Source organism: Ostrea edulis, chromosome 2, assembly GCF_947568905.1.
Source record: "Ostrea edulis chromosome 2, xbOstEdul1.1, whole genome shotgun sequence".
NCBI classification, from domain to species: domain Eukaryota; kingdom Metazoa; phylum Mollusca; class Bivalvia; order Ostreida; family Ostreidae; genus Ostrea; species Ostrea edulis.
In genome coordinates this window covers 40,951,669-40,969,418 of record NC_079165.1, presented here as the reverse complement: position 1 = coordinate 40,969,418, position 17,750 = coordinate 40,951,669, and the positions used below count along the sequence as shown (strand labels likewise).

The following is a 17,750-nucleotide window of genomic DNA, read 5'->3' as shown; positions in this document are numbered from 1 at the left end:
AAACGGAATAATCCGTAGTCAAAATCAATATGTAAAGAACGGCCTAACAATTGGAATGAAACATACCAGACAGCATTCGACTCTGTGATAGCTTGTATTTGCAAGTTAGACCATTGTAACGACCATATGATCACGCGATACCATTATTATTGAGGTTCTGAAATAGAAAATCAACATCTCCAGCCACAAAGCTATCTAAATTTGTCTGTTTTGAAGCAACTTAACTTTGAAGTCAGTAGTTTTTGTTTGAGATAAATTTTTATTCTTTTCAGCTAGAGAAACTTTCGTATAAATAATTACATACGAGTATATACAAAGATTGATGTACAAAGATTTACTACAAAAAGTGCAAATATTTAGTGCATGACTACATTTGATGGCATCAATTTAAAACATGCTTGCAAGAAATATATGAAATAGTCTTAAAGCCTCTTGTTGTAAATTTAGACAATAAGGAAAAGCTATTCTAAAGAAACTCATAATCGATCGACTGTCCTGGGTGGGGGTGGAGGAGGGGCCGGCTTTATTACTAAATCTCTGTATCCTTGTATTTGTTTTCTTCGTGGTATTTCTTCGATCTTTTCAATATTTTGATGATCAGTGACGGGGCTTTTCTTAGCACTCTGTTTAATACTACTGGGAGAAGCAGACACTTCTCTCTGTTCAATCGTTTTGAAATCTAAAAAAGGAAAACTATCGAATCCCTGTTTTGAAGATTTCGGAGAGGGCCACCCAGTTGGTCTTTCGTTGGTCTTCGTCTGCTTTTGAATTTGACTGAGCTCTGATCTTGTACTGGAGCTCGAGTGACTTGAAGAACTGAGAGAGTTACTCGGAGAATTGTCGGAATCTTTTTTCAAATCCATTTCGCATTGACTAGAAGCAATCGGCAAGTTTAATACATTTCCGCTTGTAGAGTTACTATGAGAGATCATGCTTCCACTTGTGTTTATTGAAGAATAATCACTGTCTGGCGTTTTCACAAAAAGTGTCGTATCTTGCGAGGATGCGCTTTCTGTGCTCTGTACAGAATACTGAGAATCTCTATAAGATTTCGAGTTTCGAAACTCCGGTGGAGGCGCAATCTTCGGCGCTCTTGTCAGTTTCAACTCTAGTCTATTACCACTGGCATCTTGAAGCGGACAAGGAGTGATAATATGTTCACTGTCTTTTAAATACTCCTGACCATCGAAGTTTTCGTCGAATCCACTCGCAAAAGGATTTCCAGTCACTGCTGATATATCTTCTACGACCTGACAAATTGTTCCGAAATCTGTTGGTGCGCTAAGAGAAATCAATTCTCCGTTCAGTATATTATGCCAGTACGGGGTGTTTGACTTTTGAAATTGCAGGGAAAGACTTTCTGAGGACATTTCTTTATGCCCACTGTCTGGGGAATCTGTCTCAAAGTCTGCGACAAAATTCTTTTCGAAAGCGTTACCCTTGAAGTACTCCGGGGTGTACACTGGTCCCGCTTGTGGTGTAGTGGGGTCGGGTAATACAGGCATCTGCCAAGATACGAGAAAAAACTTTAAATTTAAGAAGTAAATTTCATTTTTGAAAATACACGAGGGTATTAACAGCGACGCTTCACGCAAGCATACTTCATGACGCACAGTAGCGTTCAATGAAAAGTACTAGTATGCCAATTTGAAGCATAGCAGTCATATATTTTCAAAAATGAATATTTACAATCCATTTTCATTTCTGTCGGAATTCCCAGGCGTTAAAATGGACGTACTATATTTATCAAGATTCATACAAGCACTGTTCACAATTGCAGCGCAATAACGTGGAATTGGCTATCATTACAATTTGTGAAGATATCAAAAACATTGGAAATGTAAAAATATTGTGATAAATACCCTAAAATCTTGAGAAAAAGGTATCATGAATGTTGTTCGTCTTGTTTTTACAGCTGTCGCGGTGTGAGTGTGAATCAAAGGATTTAATTTGTACGCATAAAAAATCGTAGAACTTCATAGAGGATGCCTTTCGAAATAAAATATTTTCAGCGCGTTTTCGTTGGACGAAATCCAAAATGTTCAAGCAATGCAAGAACTTGACATATAATACAGGTTTTATGTCGTATAACTTCTTTCAATTGATAAAACAATTATCAAAAACGTGTGCATGAAATGATTTGTTTATATATTACGTAACATCTGTACGTGTACCTGTAACGTTGGAGGAGGCGGTAGAATGTTTTCCACATTGGCTGTGTTGACGGCGCCGTTTACTTTGAGCTCCAGTTCCTGCAATCGTGCCACCAACTGCGCCATCTGATCTAACATATCACGGTTGTGCATCAATAATTGATGGGATCTCGCCTGTTGAAAGCAAAATCAAACAGATTAACGATGTATTTAACATTGCAATGAGGTAAACTGGAAGTAATTGTTATGTAATGGAATGTCTATTGAAATGGAATCTCCATGAATACTCTTTCTGTAACACCAAATCAATATCTCAAGCTTTTCATTTAAGCGAAATATTCAGTCTTCGCATGCTGTTAAAAATACAAGGGTCACAGCAATACAGAACTTATAGAGAATTAATCTTTAAAATCTATAGCGAGCAATACTTCTGTTAAATTCTCAAAGGAAAGAATGCTAATTACTTGTGGATTCACTTTATACACATAACACACAATTTTTCAAAGGAACAATAAAGCAGTTATGGAACCGCGCGTCAATTAAAATCCTGTTTTATTTGGTCACCATCATTGGATACTCAAGGTTGAGGAGAGGCGAAATCAACCGAGGGCATCCAATGCTGTCTAGACACAGAGGAGTGTTGTGCCCCTAAAACTGTTAAATTTACCTGTGCCTCTATTCTGGCCGCAGTCTCGGATGTTAGTTGGTCCTTTAGCAGTTGAACTTGGCCAATCGCAATTTGTGTTTGGTGTTGCTGCTGTTCTATTTGTTGTCTTAGCAACACAACGTGCTGATGAGTGCTGATTGGTGCAGGATCCGGGTTGTTGACCTTAGAAACCTCGGGTGATGGAAGTTGAGAGGGTCTTGCACTATTTGTTTTCGAGGGAGACGTCTAAAATCAAGGAAATCGTAGTAACGAAAATATATATATATATATATATATATATATATATAGAGAGAGAGAGAGAGAGAGAGAGAGTTACCAAGTGTTGAGGTCGTGGACTATCCGTAGGGACATTCATTTTCTCTTTAGGTTTTCCTGAAATGAATCACATGATTAAATGAAGGATTCCTCATTCGAAACGAAGAGGCCTAAATAAATATCTAAATGTTGTATGCCCTCACAGAACATGCATTATTTCAAAGTAAATGAAAAATGGAGCTCTCTGCCCGTTTTACAAACCTTTTTTCCTTCTCTGAAACATTTTGTTGTTCTTTTGCCAAGCAATCAAACAGTACCAAAGAGAAAGTCAACTGAACTTTATCCACAACAATATAGCGCCAAATCCTGTTAAATCCAGAATCAACTACCGAAAAGAGCAAGCCCTGGTAGACGCATTATTGTTTATCGTTCCGAGTGTGCACCTATTGAAAACGCACACCTCACTTCAGAATCCTCTTCATCTAAGCCATATTATGTAGCTAAAACTGAAGTTTGTATACCTATATAACGAGATTCGCATATTTATTGAATTATAGAGGATCGTTTAATTTACCTCCAGCCGAAACAAAGCCAGGTTTTTTCTCTCGATTATTTTATCATTCCTATATACCAGAGATGTATGAACATGGCAAATTCCAGCTTGTGTTTTTATCTATCCCGCTGTTACGAGGAAGCTTTTATCATTGAAACTAAACGAATTAGCAACTCCAATCTTCCAGGGCAAGCCAATGTAATTTGCGTTCTAACATTTATACCCGAAAACGTCATGAACTTGATGGCTACGATGAGAATTTAATTTAGTGAAAATACGTCTTCAGAATTCTTATCAAAATTGAATATTTCAGAAGATATTTCCGATGTGAATCCTTTAAGACGCATCTGTCAAAACAGATAGCTCTATAATTTATACAGTCTTTTTATTTCCTTAGTTACTGTTGGGCTGTTTGATACCTATTCAGATACTTGAGAGATAACATGCTAATAAAATTTAGCATCATTTATATTGCAGCTGTGTAAATCCACCAGGAGAAGCGGGGTTCCAAGCTTTATGACTCTGTGGTATACAAATCAATTGTGAACAATTCGATATACATATCTACAGGACTCTAAATACTGTCGGTAATTATTGAAAAAATTACATCTAGTCTCTAGAAAATCCGCTTCACAAGAAAGAACAAAACGGACAGTCTATGAAAGATATTAGTGGGCACTTTGATGGTCCTTCCGACTCCTTCATGTTATGAAAAAATGCATATACTCATTTCAGTTCACGAATTAAGGTGTCTCATGTAAATGAAGATTTTCACATTTTGATTAGTGATAATGAAGTGAAATGGATTGTAAAAACTACAATTAGTCAACCTGGCAAAAACACTGTTAATTGAATTTATTTCCCTTGAAACAAAAATCACCAGACTTTTTCCTTTTCACCAGTAACTTTCTTTTGTCTTGTGCATGTTCCCTGAAGGATTTAATGTTAAAATGCATTTATAATGGAATAATGTTTTTGAAGGATGTAATTATTTCTAAAAATCCTACAAGTTAATTCCTCTTTATGATGATGCCCTTCAATGTACTACAACCAGGGTTTCTGTGATTTAGTACTCAAGTGAGGAAGACTTTTAGGGGTTAATTGTACATCGGATGACGGATACCTTTACATTTGTTTGTACACGCACCATTCATATTCAGCAGTGGAATGACGAGGCAGATTTTAGACCTCGACCTTGAGTATTTGTTTGTTTATTTAGAAAAAAACCAAACCAATCATGTTACATCCGTTTACAACATGTGATTAACAAAATACGAAGATGTAGAAACAGTGATGTTAATTCCTATCTTTTAAACACCTAGGTTAGCTGCAATTACGGGACACCATTCACCTCTCATACTAAATCCATTGTATACTATGTGGTATTCCATAATCTCATTATTCTAAATTAAATGCAACGGCTTGGAAAAGGCGAGCAAGATGAGAGAAGGATTTCACACAGGAAACCACTTTAAGCAGTAACTGATAATTTTATAGCTTAAGCTAACCTCTCTAACATTTATGCAACAGTCTTTTACCCTATTTTAGAAATGAAATTGTGTTTTCTAGGTAAACAGAAAAAAAAATAACAATCATTAACCAACGATCATTTGCCGAAATTAACATGAAATGTAGGTTGGGAGCTTAATTGCTCCCCGTTACCCTAAAATTGACAAGAAGTTAACGGAAATTAATAGGATCTTTTTCGACAGAAGTTAACACTAGCCGAAGCTTAAATGATTGGTTACACGAGAAATCAATTTCAATAAAAACGGTTGAAAATTGAAACCCTTGCTTTACAAGAGCAATGGCATTTTGAAGTGTAAAAGCATGTCAATAGAACTAAATGACGGGTTCAATTGATTGTTAAAACAGGGATAGATATGGACTATTTCTCTGTGCATGGTTTGAAAAAGGCAGTAAATCATTTAGTGTGGTAATCCACCATAAGGATCACCTACTTCTGTGTATGCACTTTCATTTTATCTAAGAAGATATCGATGAAGTCCAAATTGTATAAAAAATCTCGACCATCAGATCTGTTTGTTTCACTCAATAAAATCCCACTCGGAGACAAACAGGGCACATGATACCGAATTTCCTTATATTTCTTCTACCATACGTAGAAGCATGCAAATGCTGCACTCACCGAATGGGTCATCGTTGTTTTTCACGGGTAACTGCGACTGCTGATCAAGCTTGTGACACACTTCAAATGCCTGTCCAATCGTACGAACTATTCTCATGGCCTGATTCTGCAACATAGTTTGTCAAAACTAAAGTGCTTTCCTTAACGAATAGTGTCCAAACAAACCTTTTACACTTCTTACTCTAAACAGTATTGACCAGTAAAACTCGTGAGTACGAACACTTCAATAAACAACATGTGTTCACTAACCATGAACAAGTCAGTGCATCTGAGTCGGGTACTATCCGATATTGTTAAAAACATCACCTTTATCGATTGTTTAGATTTCATAAATATTAACAATAAATATAGAAAAATTATACTAAATTTTATAATGCACATTTTCTTTTTGTCGCTAGTATATCAAGATATATGTTGTATATAATGTAACATCCACTCTATTATACTAAGTTCTAAACACTCAGATTTCCTTGCTCATTGATTCGAATGTTTAACATTAATCAAAAGTACTGGAAGTGTTGAATAGCGCTAAGCGTGTGAATTCAGACATTTACAGGAAATATGGGTTTACTTTGGCTATGGTTTTACTTTGGCAACTTATGGAAGGTGTAATATTAGTATTTTTATTAGAAGTTTTAAGTGTGCAATCCAACATAATCTCAACAAGAGGCTCATGGGCTACAATGCTCATCTGATTCACATTCACCCTACCGCAACACTCATCTGAATCATATTCACCCTGCCATAATACTCATCTGAATCATATTCGCCCTGCCACAATGTTCATCTGAATCACATTTGCCCTGCCATTGTACAATGTTCATCTGAATCCCATTCGCCCTGCCATAACTCATCTGAATCTCATTCACTCTGCCACAAAAACACTAATCTGAATCACATTCGCCCTGTCACAACGCTCATTTGAATCACATTCGCCCTGCTGCTCATCAGAATTTAAACTTTTTTCTTCATCCTCTTTAGTCCCACAAAAAAATGTCGATCTGATATTATGACCCCCACAGACTCATGACTTAACCGAATTTGAATCCACACAGCATTTATAAAAATATCAGTATAAATGGTCTTGCTGTTGTATTCAGAAGATTTCTAAAAAGAATTTTTGTCTATATTCACGTACTATGTGAAATCTGACCCTCGATTCTAGCTCCACTTTTAAACCCAGGATCCAAAACTTGAAGAAAAAAAACCCCAACCCAACAACTACAAACAAAGATAAGAAATACTCACAAACCATAGGTCCACACAACTTGATAATGTTTGCATATTTTACGTATATATGATTTAGCGTGGTCCTGCGAATCTTGAAAAGACTATCAATGTTTTGAAATTTCCTATATATATTCTCGTGGAAAACTTTGAATCCATCCTAGCCACAGGGGCCATGATGTGATCAAATTGAATCTGCACTACATTGGAATGCCTGCATATCTTAAGATATGACAAATCATCTTCAGAAGATTTTTAATGCACATTCTCATTTAATTTTGATCATATTGTGGTCCCAACCTAACCCCTAGGACCATAGTTCGAACAAACTTACATCTGCACTACCTGAGGGTGATTGCTCACTACTCATCACCTTGTTGTTCTTGTGAAGAAAATTCTAAATTAAAAATAATTCCCCAGATATTCCCATATCAAACTTTGAACCCGTATTGTGACACAATCTTACCCCTGGGGCATTAATTTGATCAAACTTGAATATGGTCGTGCTGTTCTTCTTCAGAAGAACCCCCCCCCCCTCAATTTCCCCACGTACTGCCATGTAAAAATTTGATCCCCCACCCTATACTATAGGAGCATGATTTGAATAAAATGGAATCTGCATTACTCGATTGATTGCATATTGTTTAACGTCCCTCTCGTATGGAGTGCCAAATTAACATAAACTCAAATAATTGAAGATACCTTCAATTATTTGAAGATATCATCAATTCATTTGATGCGCGCAACAATTTAATTAAAGATCTCTTCAAATAATTAATGATATCTTCAATTCTGAACTATTGCGTGCATTAATTGAATTGATGATATAGTTAATTCTTTAGCTGAATTGATGCGTGCTTTAATTGAATTAATGATCTCTTCAAATGAATTAATGATATCAACAATTGAATTGATGCGCGCTACAATTCAATTGAAGAGAGCAATAATTGATATAATGCGCGCATTAAATGAATTGATGAGAGCAATAATTGAATTGATGCGCGCATTAATTCAATCATTGCTCTCTTCAATTGAATTAACGATATCTTTAATTCATTTGAAGAGAGCAATAATTCTTTAAGAGAGAGCAACTTAAAGATATCTTTAATTCAACATATCCACAATTGAATTAATGATCTATTTAATTGAATTGTTGCTCTCTTTAAAAGAATTGACACGCGCATTAATTCCTTATACAAAAGTATTGTAAATAATTTAAAGATATCTTCAATTGAATTAAAGATATCATCAAATTATTTATACCGAGCTCTAAATTAATTATTGCGAGCAATATTTCTACGAAATTGATGCTCTCATCAATTGAATTGAAGAGAGCAATAATTAAATTAATGCGCGCATCAAGTCTATTATTGATCTCATTAATTCAATTGATGCTCTCATCAATTGAATTGAAGAGAGCAATAAATGAATTAATGCGCGCATTAAATCAATTATTGCTCTCATTAATTCAATTGATGCGCGCATTAACTCAATTGATGAGAGCAATAATTGATTTAATGCGCGCATTAATTCAATTAAAGAGAGCAATAATTGAATTGACGATATTTTCAAATAATTGAAGATATCTTCAATTATTTGAGTTTATATTAATTTGGCGCTCCATACTCTCGAGAATATTTCACTGATATGGAGACGTCACCATTGCCGGTGAAGGGGCTGCAAAATTTAAGCCTATACTCGGCGCTTATATGGCCATTGAGCAGGGAGGGATCTTTATCGTGCCACACCTGCTGTGACACGGGACCTCGGTTTTTGCGGTCTCCTCCAAAGGACCGCCCCATTTAGTCGCCTCTTACGACAAGCAAGGAGTACTGAGGATCTATTCTAACCCGGATCCCCACGGGACGACATTGCATTACTGGAGGATACTTGCCTATCAACAATACCTAATCACTATGACAGCTAAGCGGTTCACGAGACTTTATTTAAAACCCATTTAAAACTTTGATCCAATGGTGTGGCTCTATCCTACCCTCGGGGGCCACAAATTCAACAATATGAATCGGCACTTCCTGACAATGCTTCCATATTAATATACTAGTATATGACTAATCATGACCCTGTTGCTCTTGAGAAAAAGGTTATAACACCCCCCCCCCCCGATATATTCCCATATAAAACTTTGTTCATATATTATGGCTTCACCCTACTTCCGGTGAACATGATTCAACAAACTTACTCTGTACTACCTGAAGATGTTTGCATATTCAAATGACTAATAATGGTCCTGCTATTCTTGAGAAGATTATCCTAATGTAAAACCTTAATCCCTGGTTCTACAGAAGAAAATGAAGCGGTGAAAAGTATACAGCACCGCCGCAGACGACAGACAACCTCATTTGAGCCTTTGGCTTTGTTAAGGAGAAATGTACGTTTATGACGACACAGACTTAGAGTTTGCTTTCTGTACGGTTGGGTCTAGTCGGTTCCACCGATATGGGCCAGCTAAATGATTAAATGATAATGGCTGTAAGACCTATCTGACATTTAATCCCGATACAATATCAGATCAGACTGGTCCCCAATCTAATATCTCATCGAGAGATAGCACACATGTAGACTTGCTTTCAAATTCAGCTTATAGGAGGCGGGTATCCGGAAACGTGAAATCGAAAGTAGAATTCGAACTGGTAACAAAAAAGAAGCGCTTCATGTATGCTTAGCGCGTTAAAAAGGAAAAGAATGATTTCAATATTGAGATACTTGTATCTTGAAAGCGAACACTGGATGGTAGATACTGACTATTGAATTGGCGAAACTTTGAACATGGAGAACAATTGAACGAACAAATTTGAATATTAAACTAAGACTAATCGAATGTGTATCTACTGGTATAACTTAATATTCACAATTATTGGGTTCGATGTCAGAAGTGTTCTTTTTGTGCAGCGCTATATATTCGAATGAAAAAAGACTATCTGTTGGTTACTTTTTAAAACTCTTGTAAATCATAATTTTACACAAACCTTTATATGTTCCTCATTGCGAAAGTTGTAACAGTTACTACAATCCCAAATGGTGATTTAAAAAAAAACAAATTTCATCCTATCCAGTCGTTTCTTTAGATCTTTATTTCAATAGTGTTGTAATCAAATTTACCTTGATGAAATTTCTAAAATAGAAATCCCTTATCTAATTACATAAAAATTTACAGAGCAACTATCTTCGTTCATTGAATTTGGAACTGATAAAATATTCCTGATTGGAGAAAAGATATGTAATTTTCATAACACTACAAAACGAATTCAATGTAAAAGAATCCATTTTGTTATCCTGGGAAAACAATATGAAAGCTAACTCAGACATGTCTAGATTCATTAGGAAAAAAAACCCAAAATTAAAAGCATGATGAATTGAGAAATCACAAGAACTTCCATGCCATATGTTTTACGTCTCGCTAAACATTGCAAAAAAGGTGAGGATATTGAGCAACACTGTCCCATATGTTTCATGTACAGATGAATAGATAGCGCTTGGAATGAGACGGTATTACACCAAAGAGTGATCGACAAAGAGCTGTATGTAATCGAACGCCCCTTAGATAATAAGGAACATAGTTTGTATCTGTGGGGGGAGATAGACCTTTCTTTGTACTTGACCTCTCTTACGGCGCGCGCGCGAGAGCGAGGGAGAACTACATTACCTCTCTTATGGAGAGAGAGAGAGAGAGAGAGAGAGAGAGAGAGAGAGGACTTGATGATCTATATTTGAGAGAGAACATCAAATCAATGAACTAAGGTGGATTACATTCATGTTAATTCAAAACCTAGTTCATTTGCATTAAAATTGTGATGTCTTCACTCAAAACCAATGGAGTTTATCAAAAAGTTTCATATTGCCCATTAATACTCTTCCATAAATTATTCCTTTTTCCTTTCTCATTTCCTCAAGAGAGTGGAATTGTGAGATGCAATCAGATATGCCAATACATGCTTAAAAGTCGTAGATAGAATTACTGTGTGTGAAATTTATCTTGGTACGGACATTAAAAATTTCCAACTTTGTATGGTAAACACATTTTCAGCCATAATCTTGAACATATTGTTCACAAAATTCTAATTTTTCGATGATCAAACTTTTATCTTTGTATAATGTAACTTGTAGAATATCAATTAACAAACATAATGTGAATTACAGGTATCCTAGAATTCGTAATCTACCTTTTTATTTGCTTTAAACACAGAGCATTTAAAGCAGTTTGTTGGTCCATCTCTGGCAATGTAACTCCATATCTTCAAGTCTTGCGAATCATGGGAAACGTAGAATATTCTAAAAATAGAAACTGAAAAAATTATATTCAAATCATCCTTCAAAGTCCTCACTATATCTGTTTTATACAACTAATGGATAACTTTTAGAATATACATGTAGTAATGATTCGAGAATACGCTCACAATTCCACCGATCAAAAGATCTTTCATATTTGTCTGAGTTTCAATGATATTCAAAAATGTCATAAAACACGACGTTTTGGTCAGCTACCAAATATCGAAGTTACTTAAATGGGATTTTAAAACTGATGTGGTTAGCAATAGAACAATGGTAACGAGTCTGATTATATGACGTCATATATGCTCGAATCTCATCGAGGTTGAAGTTTGAATTTATGTTTCTATCGCGAAGCAACGGTTAAAATAAAATAAATAAATAAAATATGTAAAGAAGTAAATAAAAATGATGCAATACTTTCCAGAGAAATAAAATTGACGTTTTTGTTCAGTACTGGTTGGTTAACGATATACCATGATACAAGAACACCCATGCATTAAATCACCATGAAACACTTTATCCAGAAATGTGGAGGTTTTTTTTTTTCTATACCGTTCATTTGTGGAGGTATGTAAAGTTTTAATTTTAAACGATAATCTAAGTCAAACATTAAAAATCATGAGCTATCAGGACATTGAATCCATCATAGTTCTTTTCAAACTTAGGTTAATCCTTTGTATCAATTCTGTCACGTGACTCTTGATTGTAAAACAGAAAAAAAGCTTTACCGAAATATAGGATGCTGTAATAACAGCTCTCTGTTTTCTTCTGTAGAAGCGGAAGACAGCGACCTCTAAAAGCGAAATAAACTCTCGTTAAGTGTTTTGTCTATAGTCGATGCCAATGTACATGAAAACTATAACACAGCATTGCTCCATCAAACCAACTTTCTGGTCAATTTTCTTAAAAGGTTGGCAGTAGTCAGTATTCATTTAAATCCCAATATTGTTTTGTCGATGTGTTTGGGATTGAAAGAGTCTGGCAATTTGCGTTTATTGATATGCACTTGCAATCTTTGCGCTATCTTAAAAAAATGTGAATACTCTGCATTATTTAATTTAGTACAGTAGTTGCAATTGTGGAAATTGACTCAAAGTACCAGGAACATATTCATCCAATTTTAGTCAATATGTACAGTAATCATAAGACTTGTTGATGGCAAACTTTGAACTTTACGAGGCAACATAAAAAAACACCCAAAGCCGATATATCGCGTTCCCTAGGTAGAAAGTATTTACAAAAAATGAGATATATTAGTATGCGTATCGAAAATAAATTTGTGTTTGCCACCGTTAACAAACAATAAAGCTGTTCCCAATGGTACTAGCTTACAAGGAATAATGACTACAAATACAAGAAACTGTATAATAATCCTAAATTGATGAAAATGGCGAAAGAGTCTGATATGACAATGGAAGTATGAATCAATAACACAAACCCACTTTGTAAGGAGATTTACTGAACAAAATTATCATTCCATCAATGTATCGGTATGTCCGAACACGTGGGGCGAATTGAATTAATGAAAGTTCACGCCTGAAGTTGACAGAAACTGGCGGCAGGAATGCCTAAACACGTTTCTTTTGTCAGAAAAGTCTTTTACAACATAATTCCCATGGCAAAATATCGGTAGATAACTTTCTGGCTTACGTGTCTAACGTTTATTAACTGATAGTTTATTCTCTGGATGCAAGGCTTCTTAAACACTTACAGCCGCAAATATTTTCCGTGAGCATATACCCTGAAATCATAAAACGCCAATGGTGCATATAGATTTAATTTTCAAGATTGGGACTCATTACGGCGAAAACTCGAGTAACACGAGCACGCGCAGTAGCTAAACTATTGTAATAAGAACCATTTGAAATACTGGACTACCGGTATTTCTGACATTCAACATTACTAAAGGTGTGAACTTGAATGTTTGCATTGTATTTTCAAGATTAATAAAACACAGCTATAAAAAACATCAAAATTTCAGTTTCTATTTTCTTATTCAATACCAACATGATGAGTTCATTTAAGTAGATGGAGTTCATTTTCAAACATGATGAGTCCAACTCAGTACCAATATGACAAGTCAATTTCAAAACCAACATGATGAGAGCCACTGAATATCAATTTAATGGACCAACATGAAAAGTCCAATTCCGTAATAACATGATGAGTCCAATTCAATATAAACATTGGGCATCAAAGTTAAGGTAGACCTATTCTATTAAATGTATAGTACATCAAAGTTAAGGTAGACCTATTCTATTAAATGTATAGTGCATCAAAGTTAAGGTAGACCTATTCTATTAAAGGTATAGTAGATCAAAGTTAAGGTAGACCTATTCTATTAAAGGTATAGTACATCAAAGTTAAGGTAGACCTATTCTATTAAAGGTATAGTACATCAAAGTTAAGATAGACCTATTCTATTAAAGGTATAGTACATCAAAGTTAAGGTAGACCTATTCTATTAAAGGTATAGTACATCAAAGTTAAGGTAGACCTATTCTATTAAATGTATAGTACATCAAAGTTAAGGTAATCCCATTCCATTAAACGTATAGTGCATCAAAAAGTTAAGATAATCCTATTCCATTAAATGTAAAGTGCATCAAAGTTAAGGTAGTCCTATTCCATTAAACGTATAGTGCATCAAAGTTAAGGTAACCCTATTCCATTAAACGTATAGTGCATCAAAAAGTTAAGATAATCCTATTCCATTAAACGTATAGTGCATCAAAGTTAAGGTAATCTTATTCCATTAAACGTATAGTGCATCAAAGTTAAGGTAATCTTATTCCATTAAACGTATAGTGCATCAAAGTTAAGGTAATCTTATTCCATTAAACGTAAAGTGCATCAAAGTTAAGGTAGACCTATTCTATTAAACGTATAGTAAATCAAAGTTAAGATAGTCTTATTCCATTAAACGTATAGTGCATCAAAGTTAAGGTAATCTTATTCCATTAAACGTATAGTGCATCAAAGTTAAGGTAACCCTATTCCAATAAAGGTATAGTGCATCAAAGTTAAGGTAGACCTATTCCATTAAACGTATAGTAAATCAAAGTTAAGGTAGTCCTATTCCATTAAATGTATAGTGCCTCAAATTTAAGGTAGACATATTCCATTAAATGTATAATACATCAAAGTTAAGGTAGTCTTATTCCATTAAAAGTATAGTGCATTAAAGTTAAGGTAGACATATTCTATTAAATGTATAATACATTAAAGTTAAGGTAGTTCAAGAGATATTTCTAAAGGTATTTCTTATACAAATATCAGCATACAAAATTTTAATTCCCTATTGTGGCCCCATCCTATCCCCGGGGGCCTGATTTTATCAAACGTGAATCTGCACTGTCAGGAAGCTTTCATGTAAATTTAAACTTTTTGGGCCCAGTGGTTCTCGAGAAGATTTTAAAAGATTTTCCCTATTTATTCACAAATGAAAGTTTGATCCTCTTTTGTGGCCCCACTTTAACCCCGGCACCATGATTTTAACGAATTTGAATTTGCATTACGTCAGGAAGTTTCAAGTATAGTTCACCTTTTTTGGCACAGTGGTTCTTGAGAAGAAGCTATTTAAAGGAGCCCATCCTATTTTTGTATTTTCGTGATTATCTCCCCCTGTAAAGAAGCATGGTCCTTCATTTGAACAAACTTGAATCCCCTTCACCTAGGGAAGTTTTGTACAAAGTTTGGTTGAAATTGGCCCGCTGGTCCTGGAGATTGATTGATTGTATATTGTTTAACGTCATACTCGAGATTTTTTCACTCATATGGAGACGTCACAATTGCCGGTGAAGGACTGCGAAAATTAGGTTTATGCTCGGCGCTTATGGCCTTTGAGCAGGGAGGGATCTTTATCGTGCCACACCTGCTGTGACAAGGGATCTCGGGTTTTGCGGTCTCATCCGAAGGACCGCCCCATTTAGTCGCCTCTTACGACAAGCAAGGGGTACTGGGGACCTATTCTAACCCGTATCCCCAAGGGAACTGGTTCTGGAGAAGGTTTTTAAAAATATTTCAAAAATTTCCCCAGTGTATTTTCATTTGAACAAACTTGAATCACCTTCACCCAAGGATGCTTTTTGCCAAGTTTGTTTGAAAATGGCCCAGTGCTTCTGGAGAAGAAGTCGAAAATGTGAAAAGTTTACAGACAGACGGACGGACAACGGGTGGTCAGAAAAGCTCAGTTGAGCTTTAAGCGCAGGTGATCTAATGGGGGAAAAGGTGATTTAATGAAGGTACTGGCGCAAGTAGCACACCGTACTAAGGGTTAGCAGACAGTATGGATATCAAACCAAGAATTTGATTACCTAATAAAATGATTATTCCATCAATATCTCGGTATGCTCAAACATATAGACAAAAATGAATGAACGTTTCTGCTAAACGATAAAACAGAGCGAAAAATCAATTTGTTACTTTAAAAAAACCCACATACATTTGTATACATGTATGTCTAAATGTTTAAAAATATGGTTTGTCCAAAACATATCAAATATTCATTCTTGAAGGACACTTTCTGTTTACGAAATTGTCGTATAACTCTTGGAAAAAATTCCTTTGTCAAAAAATGTATCAATAACACTTAATTCCCTGTGGAAATACTTCGGAACTCCAGAAAGAAAGCTCATCTTAAAAAATAACACACAGTTATTGATTTCTAATCAGTCGCTCCTTATTTACAGGAAATAAAAGCTTTTTTAAGACGTTACTTTTAGCCAATGGATGGGTGGTAGAAACTCAGGGTCGTTTGTGGGATTCTAATTTAATCCCAGGGCACCAAGTGTCGACGGCATTTATTAATTGACTTAGAATCCCCTCTCCTCTAATCTACCAATCTTTCAGATCCTGATGGACGCTAATGACAAATGCAAGAGAACCCAAATCAGACAAAAACAGGCCTTCAAATATACCTAAAATTGGATCTATACAGCGACATGAAGGGAGAAGTAGGTTCTGATGAGAGAAATTACAATTTGAAGAGTTCTAAGGCTTGCCATATCAGTAGTTGTATGGATAAATGCAAGCATGAATACCTTCAATTACGGGCTTCAAACCAAATGACGAGGGACTTCTAATTTCAATCGTTCGAACGAAAGCCACCAATTTGTTTTTGAAAATATTCATGACTGAAATTTACTGTTTTTCGTTCACTGTAAGCTACACCTTTAAACACGCAATAAAAATGTGGTAAAATGAGCCTCTATCTTCACTATACCTCTGCACACGTATGAAAATGTAACACGTGATATTAATGCTAGCACCCAATCAACAAAGGCAGCTGCTATTGAATGCATCTAGTCCAGTTTACCACGATCACGTGTCATGTTATTATTACTGTACATGACTATGAATATAGATTGAATATTGAAAAGTCAATCAATACCTCTACTAGCAGTATATTCAGTAATGCATCCCAGATATATCTTACAGTTAAAAAATTATGCATTTAAAAATCAGAACAAATGTCTTGATAATATACAATAGTATGCAATACTTGACATTGTGATCTGCTATTGGCCTATTCGAACATACATTCTGCACTCATACTCAAATGCGAATTTAGTAGCCACCTGAGTATAGAACAAAACGACACCTTACTATTACCAATAAAGTTGAGATATAAAGTTATGTAATTTATGACAACATACAAAAAACAGTGTTGTAAGTTCAAAGTTAACCTTGGCGAAATGACCTCGACAGAATTTAAATCTAGAGAGATAATCCACCGAAAATGTCCTTAGACAAATTGATTGAGTGGTTACCTTGACAATGTGACTTTGATTCAGATCATGTCACACTTTCAACTATAAAAATAGTTTCAAGGCATATCACAGTCATACTAAAGCGACATATCACTGTCATGTAAGGGGAGAAATGGAATAACTCAGACAATTTCAATATATTGCCCTGTGGCATTGATACTCATACATTTTCAATATATTGCCCAATGACATTGATATCATACAACTTCAATATATTGCCCTGTGACATTGATACTCATACAGTTTCAATATATTGCCCTGTGACATTTATACTCATACAATTTCAATATATTGTCCTGTGACATTGATCTTGTTAGTTTGAGTTTTGATTAGCTATGATTATGACACAATGCCAGTATTAGGCATTGAGAAACGTATCAATAAAGTTTAACACTAAATCAAAAATTGATTGAAAAATTATGGTCCCTACAATTTTTTTTTTGTACAGAACATATGTTTCTGTCTATCATATTCTTTATTTTGTGTACCTTTTGAGGGCCCTTGATTGCTAATGATGGGAATTAAAGAAAAAGTGAGCAAGCTCACCTATCCCACAATGAATAACAATGCTTCACAAAATGAATGGCAATGCTATACATAAACTACAACACGATCTTATGCTTATGTAACTAGATGGCACTGCTCAAGTCGTATATAATATTGTTTAGAAACGTAATATGTGTCT

At 35.2% G+C, this 17,750-nt stretch overlaps 1 protein-coding gene across 5 annotated transcripts in view; it reads right to left on the bottom strand.

Moving 5' to 3' along the window:
• Positions 1–239: 239 nt before the first annotated feature.
• The window catches only part of LOC125681159 (carboxyl-terminal PDZ ligand of neuronal nitric oxide synthase protein-like), a 30,125-nt gene continuing 12,614 nt past the window's right edge, over positions 240–17,750 (bottom strand). For all 5 annotated transcript variants that reach the window (XM_048921106.2, XM_048921109.2, XM_048921107.2 and 2 more), the window contains 7 exons: positions 12,023–12,087; positions 11,186–11,294; positions 5,778–5,883; positions 3,137–3,192; positions 2,821–3,045; positions 2,175–2,327; positions 240–1,505 (listed from right to left, as the gene is read on the bottom strand). In XM_048921106.2, the coding sequence (XP_048777063.2) occupies positions 477–1,505; positions 2,175–2,327; positions 2,821–3,045; positions 3,137–3,192; positions 5,778–5,883; positions 11,186–11,294; positions 12,023–12,087 (1,743 nt within the window). In that variant the 3' untranslated portion in view covers positions 240–476. The remainder of the gene's footprint in view (positions 1,506–2,174; positions 2,328–2,820; positions 3,046–3,136; positions 3,193–5,777; positions 5,884–11,185; positions 11,295–12,022; positions 12,088–17,750) is intronic.